At 40.0% G+C, this 22,627-nt stretch overlaps 1 protein-coding gene across 3 annotated transcripts in view; it reads left to right on the top strand.

Annotated features, from left to right (window-relative positions):
• ATP8A2 (ATPase phospholipid transporting 8A2) overlaps positions 1–22,627 on the top strand; it is a 295,712-nt gene that overhangs the window by 161,997 nt on the left and 111,088 nt on the right. For all 3 annotated transcript variants that reach the window (XM_018071399.2, XM_018071397.2, XM_018071400.3), the window contains exon 28: positions 22,364–22,438. In XM_018071399.2, coding sequence (XP_017926888.2) covers positions 22,364–22,438 — 75 coding nt within the window. The remainder of the gene's footprint in view (positions 1–22,363; positions 22,439–22,627) is intronic.

Genomic DNA, 22,627 nt, shown 5'->3' with positions numbered 1-22,627 from the left:
GTGCAGTGCTCACCTTCAAGGTGCCACTTCCCTAAGAAAGTCTAAATCCCTCCAACTGTGTCATGGATGTTGCTGTACCTATCACTGGGCTGTGCTTTCGCCATCACTTGAATTCACCACTGGGCTGTGCTTTAATCTGACATTAACACACACTGTCATTTAAAAGGGTAGTCTGGTCATCATTTCTCCCTGCAAGTGTGTTCTTTCCCCTCCTTCTTTGCCAAGGCATTAGTACTTGCACAGCTGCAGGATAGGCTCTTTAAGGTTAGAATTCACCTTCCTGATGTACATGGGAATCCTTGGACAAGAGGAACAATCAGCTCTTCTCATAGAGTTATAGACTTTTGTCAGACTTAAATGTGTATGTTATTTTAGTAAGCTCAGGTGGGAGCTTTTGCATGTGTATATCTGCAGAAAAGACAAAAATTTTTGTGAGATAGAGCAAATAAAGGACATGAATTGATGTTCACGATATCTGTAGTAATCACATGGCATAACTGCTTGGGGACTTATAATCAAGCAATTTTCCCCTTTTGGGCTGCCTTGGTATCTGTAACTCAAAGACATCCCAAACACAGACCTAGGTAAGAAAGAAGGAAGCTGAGAAATGGTAGTTGATCCCAAAGGCACATCTGAACAAAAAACCCTTTCTCTATGCCCCCCATGTTGTTCATATGCATAACAAAGCTATGATATCTCAAAAACTGGGAATGCATTAGAGACTATAATTTTAGCAAAATATATGCACAATTACTGGATTTTATGGTGTGTGATTTGTGGCATTGTAGGTGTGTGGAAGTCTTAAAGAATGTGTGTTAGGCCATCTGGGCAACAAGGAGGAGCTGGCTTGTGCTAAAATACGAGGTATTTCTGCAATGGAGGAGTGATAAAATGATAGCAATGAAAGTTCTGGCAGACTTTAGTTCTTTGGAAGCAGTTACTACAATTTTTTAAGCAGATTCTAACTAATGCTGAGTTGAAATAAGAAAGTGGTAGCGGTGAATCTAGGGGAACAAGGAGGACTGTTACCTAAAACCAGGATAGTGCTTCAAGGGATATGAGACAAGATGACTGATACTGCTGAGAAAGAATTTTAGGGAAGGCATGAGAGGAAAAACGGGAACACTAAAATATGGCTTAGGATTGGAAATCCGTATATATTTGCCTTTTGGGAATGTAAAAAGTTACAAGTAAGCCTGGCAAGCCCTCCATTCTTGGACTTGGTGAAGAAAGGGGAGTGTGTGCTGGTGGTCTGTGAAGGATCTCTGTGGGCTTTATAAAGCCCAATTTGGCTGTAGGGGGAAAGGAGGTGCCATTTGGATAGGCACAAAGCTCTCCCCTTTAAATTAACCTCCCTTCCTGAGGTGAAGGTCTGTTGTCTCTTCACTGATGAAGTCATTACCTTGTTTATATTTTAAAAGGATAACACACAGACTAATGCAACTTTTAGCATGCTGATTTTGGTACCTATATACATTGCGGGTACATACATGGTTTCTAATGAATGAGACTTAGTTCTGCTTGCTCTCAGGATAGCCACACTCCCTGGGAACTACTCATGAGCATGAAGGACTGTCTGCCCAAAAGCTTGATGTTCATTTTTTATTTTTTAGTCCGACTGTTCCCTATAGAACATGTCAGGTCAGTAAATTATGATCTCCTGAGAGCTCTGTTCTTGAGAAACTCAACACAGTTCCTCTGGTCATTGCCTGTCACTCTTCATGTAGCTGGTGCATCATAATCTGAGTGTTGGTGACTGTTGTTTCTTGGGTGGGTGTTTTGGTTGTGTTGACTCAATCTGTCTTCCTACTTATTTTACTGCAGTGTCGGTGAGGAATCATGCTCATGAGATGTTTCAGGTACTCTCTTTACCCACACTAGTATTCACTTGAGATTGATTACTAAATTTCTTATTCCTTTCTTATGAAGATGCAAATCTACAGATTTGCATTGCAACCCCAAAGCAGTAGCAAATTATAGAAATTCTGGATACAACAAACTCTACTTGGGGTTCAGGCCCTTAGTTAAACTTCTCATTTGTAAGGAAAATTGGTGCTACATACACTCCTGTAATATAAAGTCTAGCAGTACTCCCACATCTGCTGTCACATTAAAAATAATGAAGATAGATAAAATATTAATTATCATATTTCTCCATTTGGAGATATAGCTGGAAGCCACTCTGGTGGGCAGGAAATGTCTGCTGTCTTTTGTTTGAACAGAAGCAATTACTATTTAATTCTAGTAAATGGGGACAGACTTTCACCTGCCAGGCTTCAGTTATTTCCCCTTCCCCCACTGGCATCAGTCACATCAACTCCTGCAGTGAGTATGTGTCTCATTTCAGAAAGCAGTTTTGGCAGATGACTTCCTGCTTAGCAGTATACAGATAATGATATCCTAAAAAAAGGGCATGTTGCATTTAAATAGCTCCTGCTTCCATTGCAGATATGAAGTTCTCCTGGCCTTGGCTTGTGCAGTTTGGTACTGAGATCAGTCTTGTGTGATAACACTGTAAAAAGTAAAATTTAAAAAGTATTAGCAAGTCTTGTCAACACTTCTGGAGCTGGCATAAATTTTGAGTTGGACACTTCCTCCACTGGGTGCCCAGGTCCTGTAGAAGTGCCCCAAAATAATTAATTATCTGCTTTTGCTAAACCGTTCCAGGAAGTTCCATACCTGAAAAATAATTTGGGGTAATACCAGCATTCTTCAGGTGCTTGCTGCTGCAACGTCTGAGACTAATTGCAACTATATCAGGGAAGAATTAGAGGTTTAAGGCATTTTCTTAGAAATGCACATGTTGTTCTGTAGCACTCAGGTTTTTTTCCTTCCAGTCCATAAAAGGCTTCCTTCTGAATTGAATGTGCATGTTTGCATGTGCACCACCTGAAGGTGTCTTGTTTTACCAGTCATAAAAATGTTTAGTGTATGCTGTAAAGCAGAAAGGTACCTTTATAGAAGTTGTCAGTCACAGCTGTTCTACTGTGTTGGGGAAGAGGAGCAGGGCAAAAAAAAAAGGTACAAGTTGTAGTAGTACAAAAATGAAAACCAACTTACAGGTTTCTTTTAAGTATTTCAAACAGCTGGAAGTCCAGCACAGTTCCGTTTGAGAATTAATAGCTTATCTATTAATGATAAGTGAATTTCAGCTATTTCCTGAAAAGCATTTTGAACTGACTCCCTTGGATGCACATGTCTCTTTGTATCCTTGATGTATTTCTCAAAGAGGAGCTATTTCTATATTTGCATTACTCTTGCCTAAACCTGTTTCCCAAACTATTTTGAAATCCCCATTGTATGTACAGCAGGAGACTGTATAGTTGCAGTGTGTCAGACTTGGTAATTCCCAATATCCCTCATCTTTAAAAGAAATCAGTTGCTAATGAAAACTTAAAAGGAATAGAGTAGAACAAGGATATTGCAATTAATATTTTCAGTATTTGAATTTGAGGTGGTGGTTTCCCAAGATCTGAAACAAGAATTACTTTGTGAACTTTGTGATATGAATAGAATCTTCTAAAAAATATCTGTAGCCTTAGGAAAATTAATCTGATGCAGCCTAATCAGTTTTCTCTGTGGTATGAGTGTAAAATGTTGTTACTTGGTGTAGGAAACAGTTAAAAAATTAGACCATCTCCCTGTTTCCTTCTTTCCTAGAATGAGAACTTCTTTTGCATCAACAAGTCATTTGTGGTCACTTCTCCATTATGTTGATACCTGCTTTACATTTTCTTTACCTGTGCTGTGCACTAGTGACACATCTCTCAAAGCTTGTCTGCCTGTCTTTCTGCCCTATTTCTGGTCATTTACCTACACCCAATCTCTCTAGCAAAGAATATAAAAGCCTAATGCCCCTGAATATAAGAATATAATAGCTTATTCCATAATATGTTTCAGTGCACTAAAGGACTTAATCAATAATGTTCAAAACTGACAGCTGGGGAATGCCTGAAGGATGACAGATTGTCACTAGGGATGATACAAGATGCACTGTGTGTGCATTTTTAGTAAGAATGAGTCTCTCTAGAGCCCAGGGGTCTTAGGAAATGCAGGAAACTTGAAGAAAATGCCATCCTGGCTAAATCCGACAGGGAAGTAAGCTCACTGTTGTGTGTGTGGTAGTCTCTGTCGTGTTACTGCTGGTCACGATCAGGAGGATCTCTAAACTTCTGGAAGGTGTTTCCTAGGGGCTCATGGCTTTTGTAATAATTACACTGATTATGAACACAGTTCAGAAGCGTAGCTTAGGCATCATTGGCGTTGATGTACAAATGTCTTCCTATATGTCTTTCCTATATGAAGGAAAGGCACCCTTGTTCTGCAGTTGTTTGTGTTCTAGTTATTCGTGCTGGCCTACCACAGATAATCTTTCTTTCATCACATTATTTATGTGTTTTCCAGTCTAGATAGGCTTCCCTGAAGTGCTTCTGCTTGTGTTACTTGATCTTTTACTCAGAACTTGTTATAATGTAGTTAAGTATTTACATGGTATCTTGTATAATATGTTTCTATAAAATATGAGTACTGAAAATGTAAAAGTGAGTCTTTGTATTCCCCGTTAGTTTTTGATTGCCATGTCACTGCAGAATCGAGAGGTTAGAGTGAAGTCCTGATTCTTTCTCAGGCTTGATCTGTTCGGACCTGAAGACAGATTTGCAAATTGCCAGCTGACTGAGATGGGCCCTTGTTCAAACAGGCAATTCATAAGCTCGGAAAGGGAAGGATTAACACTCATGCTTAAAGAAAATAAAAGAAAATAAGCAAAGCTGTATTTTCAACTATTTGAAAATATGAAAATACAGTAAAATTATTCTTATAGCTTTTCAACAGACACATAACAAAATGGTTTTATTAAATAGATTGTAAGTTATCATATATGGTTTGCTTTTTTCTTAATTGATGATTTATGGCATGGCTTTCCAATCGAGATGTGTGGTGTGTAATACAATATATATACTGAAGTTTTGATTTGAACCTGATAACCTATATTAAGTTTGATCATGTGTGGGTATTAAAGGGATTTACAGTAAGTAGGAATCGATCATAATAAATGACATATGTTAATACCGAGTTCTAACTCTGCGCAGTGCCCACAGCATTGTTCTGATTTGAAGTAACCCATTGCAGTTAAATTGAGCACATACACACAATTGGCTGAATTTGATTGCCTGGCTGTTTACTGTTTGTTTTCTTGATACCGCACAAGATCTGAATACTGACGTCTTTAAAAAATGAAGTGTCCAAAGTTTTCAGCTCTTTATCTGTCAGACATGGTGAGGTGAAGCGTAGAAGACCTTTAGAGAAAAGACTGAGAGGAAAAAAACACCTTTAAATCACTGCAGGGAGAGCTTCAGAAAAGCAGAACCCAAACCAGTGCGTCTCTGTTTTCAAAGCAGCATATGTAGGCGTAGCTGCATGACTCTCATTAAGTTCATCTAAGTCATGCAGCTAAAGCCCCATGCAATGTTTTGAAAATGTAGGAAATAAAAATGGTCTTAAACCAGACATCTGGGCTTCTATCCAGTTTTCTGGTGATAACGTCTGAAGCATGCCGTTAATAAAGCATCATCCATGGGCTAAATTATTAAACTATAGAACTCTTTGCAGAAGGCTTATAAGTCAGTTTTATTTAAAAAAACAAAACAAAGGAGAAAAAAAAGCCAAAAGGTTCTGTTCACTCTTCAGCAACCACTGCTAACCACAGGACCCTTTTCCATTTGAAATACATTAACACTTTTTCCCCCCTCATACTTTTCAAATGTATTTTTGACTTCTTCCCACAAATTCCCACAGGTTACCCATCTCAAGTCCATGTTCTGCTTTTAATTTTTCTGGTAAGGTGCCTTCTCTTTGGTTTCTTTGTCTCAGGTGAAATACAGGTGCCAGGGTGGGGAAAACCTTTTCAGAGATGAAGACACTGCTGTTTCCTTGTCCTTTGTATTTTGATGCTGACTGTAAAGTAGTGACGTTAGTAATGCTTTAGAAGCTTAATATTAAAAAAATTCTTGATAGCGAGGAAGGTGATCTAATTAACTACTGCTATAGATGAAGATCTTCATGAGCAAGGTTTGGTTTTACCTTCAAATACCAACAGCTAAGCTGTGTGTAGTTGAGAGATTATTTTAAGATTTCCATAAATATGAGTAACGTGATCATTACTATACTGTAGTCTCAAGTATGTTATCATTTCATGTGTTACCAGTTTTGACAAAGGTTGTGTTTTGTCTTAATCTAGTATAACGTAAGAGGAATTACTAAAAACGTAATTGTGAAAAGGTGAGCTACTTACTTTGTTGTGACTCAAATGTCTTTTGTGGCTTTTTGGAATACTGGAATTTAATGAATTCACTGTAATATCTGTAATTTTGCCAAGTTGATGGCAATGCATGCAGAGCAGGCTAAGAGAAATATGTCTTCAATGGGTATGGCAAGTAGGAGCACTTCGGTCTTGAGAAATTGCATGCAATATGCTTTACTGCCATACTTGTGTGTATGGTTTTTTTAAATTAGCCAAGGTGTAAATTACTTTGCAGTGCTGGATTTGCTTCAGTGTATATGGTTAATCTTTGGAAGACATTGGAATTGTTGGTTATAACTCTAAATTTAGTGCTGTGTTTAGAAGAAGCATTTGTTGTATTAGAAATAACCTTGAAAGGTTTTTAAATTTCTATACAAAGCAAAACAACTTTTCTATGGGTTGCATGTTACACCTCTTGTGAGAGACCTTGATGCTGAGTGGAATTAAAACCTGAAACTACCAATATTCACTTTTCTGGTAATTTTTTGGGAAAACTAACACAGCAGTTTTGAGTACAGTATCTTGTTTGAAATATGATTTATCCTGCAGATTTATCCATGAGAATGAGTTGATTTTACAGTTCAGTAGTATGCATATGTATGTCATACTGTGAACTTGCCACATCAAATGAATGCCCTTTATTTGTTGTGTAGGTGCTTTGTTCTTAGTTTTTTTAATCATGGAAAACTCAGAGTTCCCAATGCACAAAAGTAGTCATATAAACTGGTTTCTTCAGAGAAGCACCCTGTTACATGAAAAAGGACCCAACAGTAGCCCTGGCAACTCCTCACTTCCTTAAATCTCTGGACATATCTCTAACAGTGGGAAGAAGGGAGAAGCTTCTGTAGAATCTAATTACATGTTTTCTTGTGTGAGGTCTGTTTCTTGGTATCTGAACTTGAAGTCTGGAAACATGTAAAATGTTGCACTGTAGTTCTGGGATCAGGGTGGTGATTTCAGCTGAAAATTGAAATAACTTGTGCTCTGTTTCAGAAGCATGGATAATACTTGGACACAAAAGAGGGCATGTTGATTGTGAGGTAATTCAGATGATTAAACCTAAGCTGCTGTAGTTTTTACTTTAGGAAATATTTCTTGTCAAATTCCCTTCCTCTCTAAAAGAAAATATACAGTAGTCTTCAATTAGGACATTGTAGTATCTGAGTAAAAGGAGCATGTGTTCATGCTAGAACCTGATACTAGTAAGACAAAGATGGAGGATAGCTCCCCAGGAATGACTGAAGGCACTGAGGGCTAAATGTTTGCGTGTCAGCCCCTTACAAAGGACCTCCATCCTACTGCAGTCCGGGAATTACAAGTGTCATACAGACAGTGGTTCTGAGGCTGGGGCTTTTTGTCTGTGTTTTATTTTCAGCACTGATAGGGAAAAAAAATCCCCAGCTGTGAATGGCAGCTTCTAAATGGCAAGATCACTGATTAAGTAACCACTTGCCATCTTAAAGTGATCTGAAGAGCTGACATTATAGCAGTGAAAATGGATTGGATAGTGTTTCTGGGGATTAAGCAAGATTAAAAGAAATTTTTTGTTTTAAAAGCATTACTTATATTTATAATTTACCTGAAAAATGCCAAGTTTACTAAGGGTAGAAAGTCTGACGTATATTCTGGATGTATTTCTCCAGAAGTGGTTGGACGTGGCTGTATGTAGTGGTACATTCTCAGTTGTTAAAATTGAGTGACTGAGACAGATCCCAGTGTAAAGTGGTTTAAAGTTTCTTCTAATATTTGAACAGTGCAAGCAAAATAATAAGCTTTTTCCCCCACCTTTCAACCTTCAGAGCTGAAATCCCCTCACAGTGAAGCAAAGGCTATTTCTGACATCCTCCTTCTCCTCATATAGTTATCCAAACTATAAACAAATGTTCTCTTGCCTGTCATATGGGCTTGTCTACACAAGGAAGTTACAGTGGTTTAACTGCAATGTGATAGTAAATCCACTTAAATTGGTTCCAAATGTTCTGTGAGCACTCTAAGCCTGATTTAAACGAAATGATAGCCTGGATAGTTTGTTCCACAGACTTAAAACCTGCATTTAAAACTGAGTTGATTGTTGTGCTGCAGTATGGTAGATAGTATTAAATAAAACATTAAGTTGCTGTCTGTTGTGATATTCCATTTGGAGTTGAAATGACTGTTTCTGAGAAAGTGCTCCTGAGAGACTGGAGGCTGGGAGAGCCCCATGCAATACAAGGGTGACTTGCTTGTTTAATTCCAGATGGGTCTCTGGTGTCTTTTGAGGAAGTGATAGCCATGCTGTGTTTTTCAGTTTTTCCAGAGAGCTGACTACCAGGCTTATAGATGTGGACTGGCTTGTGTCCACGCTGCTCAGTGCTAGCACCTGGAGGAATAGCAGGGCTCACTGTCTTATGGCCCTTTGTGCTTGTTCTGAGTAGGCCAACTGTGTGGGGTTTTTTTAAAAAACACTTAGAAGTACTGGAAAGAATGAGATTTGTGTTTATAGCATTAGTGAGGTCTCGTGTTGTGGATATAGGGCAAGATAAGAGGATATTTGAGGGTACTAAGCCTACCAAGATAGCTTAAAGGGCTACGTGTGTTGAGGGTGACAGTTTTCAGACAAGCTGTGGGCCATATGCAGTGAAAGGCATTTCATAGCTTAAATGCTTTTGCCAATGGATAATCTTTCTAATGCCTAGATTAAAAGGCTACTTCTTTTACCTCTTAGAAGCATTGTTTAGGACAAATATTTTTTCACCCATTCTGGCCCCGAAAAATGTGTTGGTGATCTGGGTTACCACTCTTTCATATATACTGGTCACTAGCCCTATTTTCTAGGTAGAGTTGGTAAAAATCTGTTGTTACACCAAAGTATTCGATATTACTAATTAACCAGCTGGTCGATGCCTCTCCACAAATTTCAAGGCAATCCCTCCACTTCACTTGACTCACTGGTGTCCTGTTCAATGTTCCTTTTCCTTCTTAGCCAGATAGGTCCTAAAAAATAAACCCGTCAGCTGCTGAACTATCTTCTGATTCATATCAAGGCTTGCACCTTGAGCTCATTGTTTTGAACCCTACCTAAAACTCCTTGTCAAAAGGTGTTGTGTTGCAGGGGCTAAAGAGGAAACAGGAAAGCCACAAAGGAGTAGAGCTGTTGCAGGTAACTACACAGGCAAGGCATGTAGCATATCCATAAAGCTGGATATTTCCAGATACTGGGTGATTACCTGCAAACTGTGTGGTTCATAGCCTGCTCTAGGGCTTGGCATGTATGCATGCACTGTTAAAAATAGGCACCGAGGTGGGATGAGCCATTTGTTTGAATAGATATGACTGTCTTGATACTCTTATGCAAAGTTAGCATTTGCAGTTCTTTGTGGAATTGAGATGCTCCTTCAGGAAGCTGAGCCCTTTCCCAGTAACCCGGATCTTAGGAACACTGATACATGCTTCCAGGGAGGAAAGAATCTGTGACATATATGACTTGAACAGAAGTTTCCCCATACAGCTGATTACTCTTATTTTCTAGGCCTTCAGTTTACATAATATGCTGTGATGGTTCTTTTTTTATTTTATTTAAAGGTCTTATTGTGTCTTCACTCAGATGTTAAATGGCAACGTTCTGCACCAGGAAGAGCTACTTTACTAAAGATGTATGCTGTTCCTATCTAGAATGAGGGGAGAATGCAAGAGAGGGAAAACCATAACTATGATTTAGTTAGGCAAATTTTCATGTAATAGTTGGTTTTCATACAGAAGATGTCTTTTGGAACCTCTGCTGTGTTTGGAAGAGTTCTCTGTCCCAAGAATTCATTAAGAGGGTGTAAAAATGCATCTCCCCAGCATTCAGTTCATTTGGCTTGCAAATAGAACACATCTATTTATGCCCTCCTGCATTCTTCAGGTGCTTTTATGCACCTGAATCTAGTTCTGAAGTACAACTACTGTTGAAGAACTAGAAGGGATGTGTACAGCAGCTAGATCAAGTGAATCATGGTATGGATGCTTTCCGTACATATGTCCCTGCCTCCCATTTTCTCATCTAAGGTGTTTTCCTAGCTACTTTGATTTTTCTTTGTACACAGATATAAGAGAAGATACAGCAAATGCTCTAAAGGGTTACCAAGAATTTCTTTGTACGTATCACAGTGAAAGCAAGCTAATCGCTTTCCAAGAGAAGTTCAAACGTTATTTCTTTAGTGAGAAGTACATCAATGAGTAATTTACCAGTGAAGTGATTGCACATGTTTACAATGTGCTGCATATTTTGGCAAAAGATGTTTAGGACCCAATTCTTTTAGCTTTTGCCAGCACGTAAAGAAATAAATTTAGACTTAAGTTATCAATATTGTATATATTTTCTACATGAGAGGAGAGGCAAAGAGAGCAGGGGACAGACCTTTTGTGAACTAGTCTTGGAGCCTTAAGAGAAGGAGTAGCATGTTTAAAAGCAGCCATGTAAAAAGGAAAATGCTAAGTCCTGTCTGTTTTAAGACTCCCACTGACCAAGAAAATGGTTGTATTACTAGAAATGGAACAAATGCAATAAAAGTAGTGGGAAGCTTTTTAGATTGCATCCTGTGCCCTGGTAATTTTGGGCTAGAATGTTGTCTCTGTGCTGAAATGCTAATAGAGTTGTGGGTAATGAGAAACATGGGCTGCTCCTGGGATTACCCCTGTGAAGGTTTACTCTTGTCAGTATGACAGAAGATGGGCTGCAGTTTCTGTAGTGATTTGACTTTTTTCTGTTGCTAATTTTGCTATTTTCTTTGGGTTCCAAGCTGTCAGAAAACTTCATATAAACTTCCTGGATAAAAGTAGCTTAATTCAAGGTCTTAGAGAGACTGAATTTTATTTCATAGGGAGAAAGGAGGGAAAAAACAGACTTGCAAGGGGAACCTGGCACTTCATGTAGCCATAACAGGGAATCCTAAGGGGACTGCAGTTCCAGACCTGAAATGACCTTGCTACAGAACTGCTCCTATTACGCTTAATTCAGCAGCTCTGCAGAAGGATTCCTTTATGTGGTGACAAGAAAAGCAAAGTCTGTGAACCTGCTTTTATAACAGTAACATAAGGGACTTGTGTGAAGAAAAGTAAGAAGAGAAAGAATTGAAGTAAAATGTCCTATAAGATAGGAGCTGAATAGTGACAGGGTCTTGGTCACCATCAGCTTTATTCAGTCAGTTCTGGGATTGCATCTGGTCCTTGGAAATTTTAAAATAATCCCTATTACTCTAAGACATTGCCTAGGTTCATATCAAAGAAATAAGAATGCACAACTGTATTTTAGCTACATTAAATGAATATTGATTTCCATATTAATTTTTATCCTAGTGACGTTTGTGCCATATACAGGTACAAATGAGTGCATTTGGACATGGATTGGTAACTCTACTTCATTAAACAACATATAGATTAAATGGAAACTGCCAGCCACACAATGCTACGAGAAGAAGCAAACTTAAGAGCAAAAGTAGTACCGTTTTCTTAATGAATTACACCATTCTACATGGTCCTTTCTCTAATTCAATACCTATCTTGCTCCTTCCTGGTAACCTCTGCACCTAAAGGGTTAATGCTTCTGGATTCAAAAAAACCTACGTGTTCCTATGTTCTTGCAATGCTATCCTGGGTTACTACAGGAATGAGGTCTGGGGTTGGGATTTTGTTGTGTTTCACCTAACAGGATGTGAAAACATTATGCTGTGACTTGAGAGAAACAGGCTGCTTGTTAGTCACTTCATCGCATGTGTGTGTGTATATGTGGCAGAATGTGTGGTACTGTAAGGCCAGTTCCAGCTGGAGTCAGACCCAGGTGTATTCTACCAGTGTTCCACAGAGATAGACAGTTCTAATTTGGGTATTTATGTACTGCTTTTTGAGATTTCTACTCTCCTCTTACCAGATACACACAATATTGGGGGGGTGGGTTGGGGATCTTTTTGCATTATCTGTAGTTTTTTCTAGGGCCAGATTTGTGTTCTGTATTTTCCTGTTTTGGTATGAGAGGTGTTGAAATATTTTGTTGTTACAGTCTGTGATGATGTGTTTTATTCAGGCTGCAGTGAGCCCTAGTATACATCCCAGGTATCAAGAACCTTGGTGCGTTTAGCGTCTCTTTGGACTTGTGGCATTATCAGGCTTCACTCATGGAGTGCTGTGTGTTTTGTTGGCTTTCCTTCTGCTTGTATGTCCAATATCAGATTGGTTGGTGTTTTTTGTAGCTGTTTCTGTGCTTTCTTTCCATTGCCCTTACTTGGCTTATAGTAGTAACATCCTTTCTTCAGCAGTTCCCCAATCTTCTATTTCAAATGCTGCCTTTTTTGCTTTCAGACATATTTTTTCTTAATGGATCCCAAGTGCTTAGCAAAATGTTGGGTGGATAAGTTACCTGAAACTGTTGATGTTTTCTCACCTATTAATGTAAATAGTTTAACTTCTATCTTTTTTTATCTGTTTATTTCAGCACTATAGAACAAATTAAGAATAATAAACCTAAAGCACTTCTATTACTTTATCATTGGTTAAAGATACCACTTAGCTCTCTTTTGTGAAGTGAGTCATTTACACAGTTGTGAAAGTTGTAGCAAGACCAGTCTGGCATGATTATGTGCTGAGGAGATACCATAAGCTATTAATAGTCATATTGTACTTCTCAGTTCCACAATTATATGCTAGTACTCAAGGGCAACTAAAGAATTTGATCAGGCAAATCTGGGAGGCAAAAAAACCCCCAAACAACCCCCCTCCACCCCCACCCCCCCAAAAAAAAATTATCACTACTGAATTGACTCCAACCCTGCAGTCACTCTTGTGTGCATAAGTGCATCTTCCATGTCAGTGGAAACCTTTCTTTATAGTTGCTTTCTTGCTGCTAAATAAAGGAGTGTTACAAGTAGTGTTTGCTTTGTAAAGAAAGGCTGATGGTACTGGGAGTTCATGGCATGAGTTTGCATTGCTGAGCAGCAGATGGCAGCCTGGCATGATGTTTCCAGCTTAGTAACCAAGCAGCTGAGCCCACCTTGTTCCCCAAGCAGGGATAGGAGTAGGATGTAGCCAACAAGCTCCTGCCTTGTTTCCTCTCAGCTAGTGTACCTTCCAGCTGTCTCAGTCTGACTCCCAGCCAGAGCAGGGCACTGGAAAATGATCAGCAATTTCCCAGCATCATCGGTCCTGGTAGCCTTGCTCTAACTGTGGTTTTAGATCCCTTTGACTGTGCAGATATGTTGAAGCTCTGCATCCTGACAGGGCTTGACTGAACTGTCCAGAGCCATGTTGTTGTATAATTTGAGTTTTGGAAAGTCACTGTGTGAGTCCTGTGAGTTCAAGATTGTTGCCTTATAAATCAGACAATCTTAGTGTAGCAATCTCAGCTTTCTTGATACTCCAGAAAACTTAAGGAAGGATGAAAAACAAACTGGGAAGAGCTGACTTTGTTGAAGGGGAGTGTTCTGAGGGATTCCTAAGTTCATCCAAAGTTTCTGGAAAGTACACCTGCCCTTTGGCAAGGCAGGCCATTTCTTATCATGTTATCATAGGCTTGCTTCTGCAGCAATTAGTGTGCTAGGCAAATATTAAGTCCCTGGAATACTTAATACAAAAAGAGCTGGAGAAATAGCTTGCCTTTTCTCTGCTTTGTTTCATAAGGTTTAAGAAAAACCCAAAATGTTAGATTACAGCTCTGTTAAATTTGTTCTAATGGGTTGCATATTCATTTTACCAGTGACGTAAACATTAAAAGCATAATTTGGCATACTGATGAGATGTTTGTGTAACTCAAGGGACACAAAAAAGTAAACCACCACCTCACAAAAGGCGTTTGCATGGCCTGCTATGTTTTGTTGATTTTTTTAAACACATTAATCAGCATATTGGGGCCAAGTGTTGCTGGAAGAGTCAAACTTCTTACGTCTTAGTGGCGAGGTCCTTTGATGTATACTGTGTAGTCTTCTGCAGGTGTAGTATCTTTCCACAATGCTCAAAACTCCCAGGACAAGCAGCATGATTATTCTTTAACTACTGAGGGAAAAAAACAGAACTTTACTATTTCTTATTTAATTTTTAAGTCTTCAGAATTATTCCATGGATTTTAAACTTTAAGAATTGTGTGTTTAAGTGTGGGGTGAGGCTCCTCTTGCCCCCTTCCTCTTTTCTATTCTGCTCTGTGCACCTCCTGTTGAGTGTTACCTGTGCTTTGGGAAAGGATATTGGTTAGAGGAGCACTCAAACAACTTGTATAAAGAAGGAATACAATTTTCTACGTATGCTTCTTCTATAAGCAGAGAAGGATAAAGCTGATAAAATCTCTGCTATATAAACCCTACGAAGTCAGCAACAGAAGAAATAATTGCTGTTTAGGCTTATTTAATAAATCAGTGTTTAAAGCTAGGAAATCTCTGTTATCTTGGCTTCTTTAGTATGTACCTGACAAAACATTGCAGTCAATGCATAGGGGTTTTTTTAATGAGACAAAAGCAGCATGAAGCTTTGAAAATAATTTTTAACACTAGCAGACAAGACTGGAGATGATTTTTAACCTTGAATAGGCACTTGTTTGGGGTGCACAGGCCTAGAGCAAATGCTTTTCAATTGTAAAATATCAATCTCTTTTCAGCAAAGAGTTAATAAACACTGGGGGGAATAAAAGGAGCGAGAGAAATATTCCTCAGCAAATGAAGACTGAGTCTCAGGCAGCCATGCCTACCCTGTCAAATCTTATTACCAAGATGCTTTACCTGTATTATAAAATTGGTTCTGTACATTCTCTAATGAAGGGATTATTTTAAGGCTGTGAGCATTTGGGCAGGAATAAGAGCCTGGCATTGAGAGCGACATCTGTAATGAGAGATTTTAAATCAGGATACATTATTAATCAACTGCACAGGAGACACACAAACCTGCTTTATTGGGCAAACTGTAAATGAGCCTATTTGGTAAAGAACATGCAAAATGTGTGTGTGCTGAGAGAGGATATTTTGAGAATTTAACTAATTTCTGAATAATAAAGGCATCCAGTCTGGCTGTAATTGGTGCCTGTGGCAATTGTTGATACCCTGACTACATTAGCTTTCTGTGCCCTCTAGCAGAATTGCAAAAACATTTCTAGTACTCGTTAAGCTGTCTATTATCAAGACTTCATAAATATACACGTTTAGAATAGATGATTTGCTATCCCAGTGCCTTAGAGCACTTAAATAAATTAGTTCCTACTATTTCAGGCATTAATTTTGCAGTAATTATGCATGAAGCAATAATGCAATTAAAATTGCATTCCAACTTGCTCGAGTGGGAATATTTTTTGAAAATAATACTTGATCTTTTCTCAAAATATACTCTAGAGCAGGTGGATGGGCTGGGTGGCTCAAAACAGCAGTGCAGGACTGTTCTACCTTGAGATCTTTTGGCACGCCTGCAGCTGAAGTCAATATTAACCAAGTATTACCATCTGTTGGCTTTTGCTGACCTCTGATTTATTTCCCTCTCCTCTTTCTCTAGTGGCAAAGTGCCCACATCACAGCTGGCATCAAGTGCCTCAGCAGTGGGGTTTCTTATTTAAAGAGTGCAGCCACACTTCAAGGCAGGAACCATGGGCTAGTTTTCAGTTTGCAACATGTTCCAGTTTCTTTTTGCACAGTACCTACTGGTTTCACATCTTTGCAATATCTGCTGTAATAAAGCACAGCAATATATTGACCCAGATTTCAGCCTTAGGTCTGAATCTCTTTACTTTTAAATTGGACTTCTTTTTCCTTGGGAGAAAAATATATATTTTGTAGCTGAGTTACAAATAAGTTTTTCCAGCTTTTTGGCAGCTAAGTAATAGTTAAAGTGAAAAGATTTCTTTTTTCCAGCCAGAAAAGAGGTTTAATAACTTTGGGCCCATTTTTTCATAGCAGTACTGGAGCTGAGTCTTGCAAACCCCTGGAGCTTGGCAAGCCAGCCAGACTTGGCAAGTTTTCCTACCAGCTTACCGAGTCTGAGTCAAGCATGGGTTGTTGCAACTTCAAATATATTTAGTACATTTTGTTAACAGGAACATTGAAGTGGAGGGGTTTTTTCCCTTCGCTGACCTTAAAGTGTACCATACTCTCTTTACAAACAGCTGGTCCTTAAACCATGCATGACAGTTTATGGCTAGTGTTAAATTTAAAATATATATTTTATGCAGAGTATCTGATTTCCTCTTGACACTAAGATATTGAGGAAGTATAAGACAGTATCCCACAGTCTTTCTGTCAATTGGCATTTGATAATGTGAATTTGTGGCAAAACCAAGCTTTTGCCTTCTGTTTGGAGCCTGTGGTGCACACAGACATACATAAGTGTTGGGAATGTTCATGATTCTAATTTTCACCTGTATGGATCCTGCCAAAAGAAGAAGAATTCAAATTGGACTGTGGAAATGGCAGAACACTGAACTTCCTAAATGTCAGTTCTTCCCTAGCCAAGTTATATCAGCCTTGAAATAAGAAGAAAACTTCTCTATAGAAAATATCTTTCAGTGTTGAAAGATGCTGCAGAAGACTAAAAATAGTGATGCCAGATATGTTTACCCCAGTCAGACACATCTATTCTCCTATGGTAATTGACTCATCTCAAGGTCATTTTAGCAGGATCTTTAATGAATTCTGCATCACAGTTGTCGTAGGGTAGTACCTTTCGAGTAGAAGGAGTTGGGCTGTTGAATGGGTATTTTTCACTTGTACTTTGATAGTATGCTGGTTTGTAAGGTGTCTTAACAGCTATGATTTTCACAAGTTTTATGTGATTCTATCAGTATTGCTAATATTTTTGTTGGGAAATGTGAATCTAAGAATCTAAGATGTTAGATTTGCCTGGTTTAGGGCTTGTCTTCTAGCCATGGGCCAGCTACAGAAAGTCTGGCTGCTTTGTTTTCCCCTCTTGATGGAAAATCAGCAATGTCTGTTGCTGGAGGACTAGTTGTGGGAGGCTATGGTTTCAGAAAGCAATTGTTTCCTAAGGAGCATGAGCCAATGTTATAAAAGGCCTCATCATTTGCTACCAAACCTTTGAAGTTTGCTTTGCCCAGTGGGATCTAGAAAACTGAGCACAGTCTGAGGTTGCCGACTAAGCCAGACAGGCTTCTGATTTGTGAGCTATTTATGGTTTCTAGAATTGCTGCCCTCATTCATCGTTGCAATTAATTGCAAGAAGCCTGGAGATGATAAATGCCTAGGTCATTATTGCTAAATATCTGTGAGTATACTTTTTTAAAGCTCTGATTCTTCCTAGAAGAAACCCTCCAGTTCCTAACTTGACAGCCCCAAATTAATTGTGGTTTCTTTTTGGGACCTCAGGCTTTCTACCAAAGATCTTTCATATGTTTCATTTGAAGAGCTGATTTATACAACTGACTGAAACACTGCAAGGGTGAGAGTGCACTGGTCAATGTGCTACTTTGGGCCATGAATTGCATCCTTAGAGGAAGCTAAGGAGAGTATTTGTTCAAGGTTTCAATACAATAGAAGTGATGATAAAAAGTTGGGGTGTAGAGTGTGTCTTCTGTCCTTTTTCTGGACAGCGCTGATGAGGTGAATGCTTAAATGCTTATTTAATTTAATGCGTATTTGACAATGTGAAAGAAAGAGGCACTTTTTTTAGGAAACCTAAGAAATATTTTGCTAGTATATTCTAGGCTGGTGCATTTCAACTAAGTGGTAATGGAGTGAAGCTGGTGACCCTTAAGAAGGCTTACAAGGGCACTGTAAACTACAAACTGCAGGTATGGAGAAGTGCAAACTTCAGAATACTATGTTGTGAAATAAATAGGAACTCCCTACTAGAAAGAGCGGATGAAGGTTTAAAAAATGGTGGGAAATAAGTTAAAATAGCTGACCTACTGTGCAAGGCATAGCTATAAACAGATGAGTTGGGATCAGTGTAATTGCTTTTTACTTGAACACTGAGAGTGCATTAGAACCGATTAATTTTAAAAAAGAATGGCAATATAGTAGCTGTAAGAACAGCTGTAGAGGGTCAGAATAAGACCTCAACTAACCCGGTCTCTGATTTGTGAACAGTGATAGTTCTCTGACATTCTCATCTGGTGTCCAGCTTTCCTTCTGTGATTTTTTTCTAATTGCCTTTCGCATCCGCAGCATCATTTAGCATGCATTTCCATAGATCAACCATGTATCGTGTGAAAGCGTTTCACTTTTTCCTTTTGTGTAGCCTGCTAATTTCGTGTCTTGCAGTAGTGCCTGTTTGAACAGCTATTTGTTATTCTTACCAGTCTTGTAAATATTTTAATCTTCAATTAAGTTGCCTCTGTCCCACGCTAAAGAGTCCTAGTCTGTTTAGATATTGCATCTATGAAAACAGTGGTAGGTCTTGATGCAGTCTCATTTTCTTCTCTTGTCTTCTTTCCTAATTATTCTATATCCACTTTGGGTGGGAGTAGAGAAAAGATCAGATGACGTACAGTTAAGTAAATGCTATCTGAGGTGTTTTCCTAGGACGCTAGTCCTGCACAAGTGAGCCAGAGAACAAACAATGCTGGTAGGAGAGTGCTGCCGTATGAACGACAGAATGGTGACAGAAAAGATACCTGGCAGTAAGTGTCATGGGCTCTCAGGGGGTGAGAAGGGAATAAGTGTGCTTGTCACTTCACTGCTCTGTAATACTTAGTGCATCCCATGCAATGTGAACTTGTGACTTTAACCTGCCAGATGTCTGCTGGGAACTCCACAAAGCGGAGAAGAGGCTGTCTAGGAGATTCCTAGAGTGTACAGAGGATAATTTCCTACTCCAGCTGGTAAATGAGCCTACCAGGGATGGAGCCCTGCTAGACCTTCTGTTCACAAACAGAGAGGGGCTGGTGGGAGATGTGGTGCTCAGTGGACGTCTGGGGCACAGTGATCATGAAATAATAGAGTTTTCAATACTCAGGGATGCAAAGAGGGCCATCAATAAAACCTCTACATTGGACTTCCAGAGGGCAGATTTCAACCTATTCAGAAGATTGGTTCAAAGTGTACCCTGGGAAACAGCCCTTGAAAACAAAGGGGTCCAGGAGGGATGGATGTACTTCAAGAAGCAAGTTTTGAAAGCACAGGAGCAGGCTGTCCCCGTGTGCCGAAAGGCGAGCCGGCGAGGAAGATGACCAGTCTGGCTGAACAGGGAGATTTTGAAAGAAATTAGGGTAAAGAAGAGAGCCTACCAATTATGGAGAAAAAGGCTGGCTACTCAGGAACAGTTCAGGAATATAGTTAGGTGATGTAGAAGGAAAATTAGAGTGACGAAGGCACAACTTGAACTGAATCTCGCCACCTCTGTGAAGGATAACAAAAAGTTCTTCTACAGATACATCAGTAGCAAAAGGAGGGGCAAGGAAAACCTCCATTCTTTACCGACTATGGGCAGGAATATAGTTATCAAAGATGAGGAAAAGGCTGAAGTATTTAACACCTTCTTTGTCTCAGTTTTCAACAGTAAGACAGGTTGTCCTGAGGACAGCTGACTTCTGGAGCTTGTAGAAAGAGACAAGAATCTGAACAACCCCCTTGTAATCCAGAAGGAAACAGTGACCTGCTGAGCTGCTTGGATCCCCACAAGTCTATGGGAGCAGATGGGATCCATCCTAGAGTGATGAGGGAGCTGACAGAAGAACTCGCCAAGCCTCTCTCCATCACCTATCAACAGTCCTGGCTCACTGGGGAGGTCCCAGATGATTGGAAGTTGGCGAATGTCACGCCAATCCACAAAAAGGGCCGGAAGGAGGACCCAGGAAACTACAGGCCCGTCAGCCTGACCTCAGTGCCTGGCGAGGTTATGGAGCAGATCATCCTCAGTGCAATCACACAGCACCTACAGGATGGACAAGGGATCAGAACCAGCCAGCACGGTTTAGGATGGGCAGGTCCTGTCTGACCAACCTGATCTCCTTTTATGATCAGGTGACCCACCTGGTGGATGAGGGGAAGGCTGTGGATGTGTCTACCTGGACTTCAGCAAGGCCTTTGACACTGTCTCCCACAGCATACTCCTGAAAAAACTGGCAGCCCACGGCTTGGACAGGGGCACCCTATGCTGGGTCAGGAACTGGTTGGAGGGCTGGGCCCAGAGAGTGGTAGTGACTGGTGCTGCATCCGGTTGGTGGCTGGTCACTGGGGGTGTCCCCCAGGGATCAGTGTTGGGTCCAATTCTGTTTAATATCTTTATTGATGATCTAGATGAGGGGATTGAGTCCATCATCAGCAAATTTGCAGATGACACCAAGTTGGGGGGGAGTATCAATCAGCTGGAAGGCAGGAGGGCTCTGCAGAGGGACCTGGATAGGTTGGAGAGTTGGGCTGATTCCAATGGGATGAGGTTCAACAAGGCCAAGTGCCGGGTCCTGCACTTTGGCCACAAGAACCCCCTGCAGCGTTATAGGCTGGGCACAGAGTGGCTGGAGAGCAACCAGACAGAGAGGGACCTGGGAGTTTGGATTGACAGGAAGCTGAACATGAGCCAGCAGTGTGCCCAGGTGGCCAAGAAGGCCAATGGCATCCTGGCCTGTATCAGGAACAGCGTGGCCAACAGGTCCAGGGAAGTGATTCTTCCCCTGTACTCAGTGCCGGTGAGGCCACACCTGGAGTGCTGTGTCCAGTTCTGGGCCCTTCAGTTCAGGAAGGATATTGAGGTGCTGGAGCAGGTCCAGAGAAGAGCAACTAGGCTGGTGAAGGGATTCAAGCACAAGTCCTATGAGGAGAGGCTGAGGGAGCTGGGGCTGTTCAGCCTGGAGAAAAGGAGGCTCAGGGGAGACCTCATCACTCTCCTTTCTACTCCCTGAAAGGAGGTTGTAGCCAGGTGGGGGTTGGTCTCTTTTCCCAGGCAACCATCAGCAAGACAAGAGGGCATGGTCTCAAGTTGTGCCAGGGGAGGTTAAGGTTAGATATTAGAAAGAATTTCTTTACAGAGAGGGTGGTCAGACATTGGAATGGGCTGCCCAGGGAAGTGGTGGATTCTCCATCCCTGGAGATTTTTAAAAAGAGACTGGATGTGGCACTTGGTGCCGTGGTCTAGTAACTGCAGTGGGGTTGGATCAAGGGTTGGACTTGATGATCTCGGAGATCCCTTCCAACCCAACTGATTCTATGATTCTATGATTCTAAAAAATGTGTCACAGGATATGCTGCTATTATTCTTCCAGTTGCCCATTTACTTACAAAAAGATAATTTTTTTCCCTTCTTATTATATTCTTTCCTAAGCTTCTTTCAATGCCCACTGACTGAGAAACTTTGTTCCAACCCAGTAAAGCAGTTCGTGCTTAAAAAAGGTGCTTAAGCAAGATTAGTAGGCTCAAGGAAGTTGGGTCCAAGGAAGGGCTCAGAAAAGTTTACCTGTGCACTGAAGCTTACAGCTGTTTCCTGGGATCATGGCATTACAGAATCTGTTTGAAGGCAACTTGGAGTCCATATAGTCCAACCTCTTGTTTAATGTAGGGTGAACATGAAATGCAAACCAGATTGCTCAGGGCTTGTCCAATTGGGCAAGTTCTGTAAACTTGTAAAAGGATAGAGACTCCCCAACCTCTTTGTGCAATTTCTTCCAATTTTGATTGTTAAGTTGGTGGTTTATTAAATAATTATGTTTGCATCATTTAGACAATAAAACTGTCATATAATCATGATAATGTGACCGACAAGCAGATATCACTGCAGTTCTGGGACTGTAAAAATAGGACACAAGCAGCGCATCCATCAAAACACACCTTGAAAATTCTAGTCTTTGCTGACCACAATGGAAATGAGATTGGTTTCTGGCTTCAAGCATGTTAATTTGCCAGTGTTAAGGATTTTGAAATAGTTTGAGGCCATCTATTTTTTTAGTGTAGTGATGCAAGTAAAACAAATTACTCCATCACCTAAGTATTTTATTTTAAACAAGAAGTACTCACTCAGTATTTAAAATGTAAGACCTGAGAGTAACTGCTTTGCACTCCTGATAATTGTTTTTAGAGCATGACAAGCAGCTGTCTCCAGATGGTGGTCTGTATTCCACATCCTTCTCTACTGTAATGGAAACATGTACTGCAGTAGTAATCTAAAGCTTTTTGTAACTTGTCTCTTTTTCAGCTTTGGTTTGCTTTCGTTAATGGATTTTCTGGGCAGATCTTATTTGAGCGATGGTGCATTGGTCTGTATAACGTGGTAAGTGTTTTGACTTGGTAATGCTGGGGACTTGTATATTATTTTGTTGTGTCCCATTTTTCACAGGTACCTGTCATAGACATATATGAGGGAAGGTGAGTTCATTTGTAAAAATCATTTTGAATCCACTTTGAGGTAAGAAAAAAGTAATTTAAAATGATGCTTTTATCACAAAAATAAATTTGGGAG

The sequence above is a fragment of the Manacus vitellinus genome, unplaced genomic scaffold, assembly GCF_001715985.3.
Source record: "Manacus vitellinus isolate BGI_N305 unplaced genomic scaffold, ASM171598v3 scaffold_2_pilon, whole genome shotgun sequence".
NCBI classification, from domain to species: domain Eukaryota; kingdom Metazoa; phylum Chordata; class Aves; order Passeriformes; family Pipridae; genus Manacus; species Manacus vitellinus.
The sequence above is the reverse complement of the archived record's forward strand: the minus strand, read 5'-3'. Positions and strand labels throughout refer to the sequence as shown.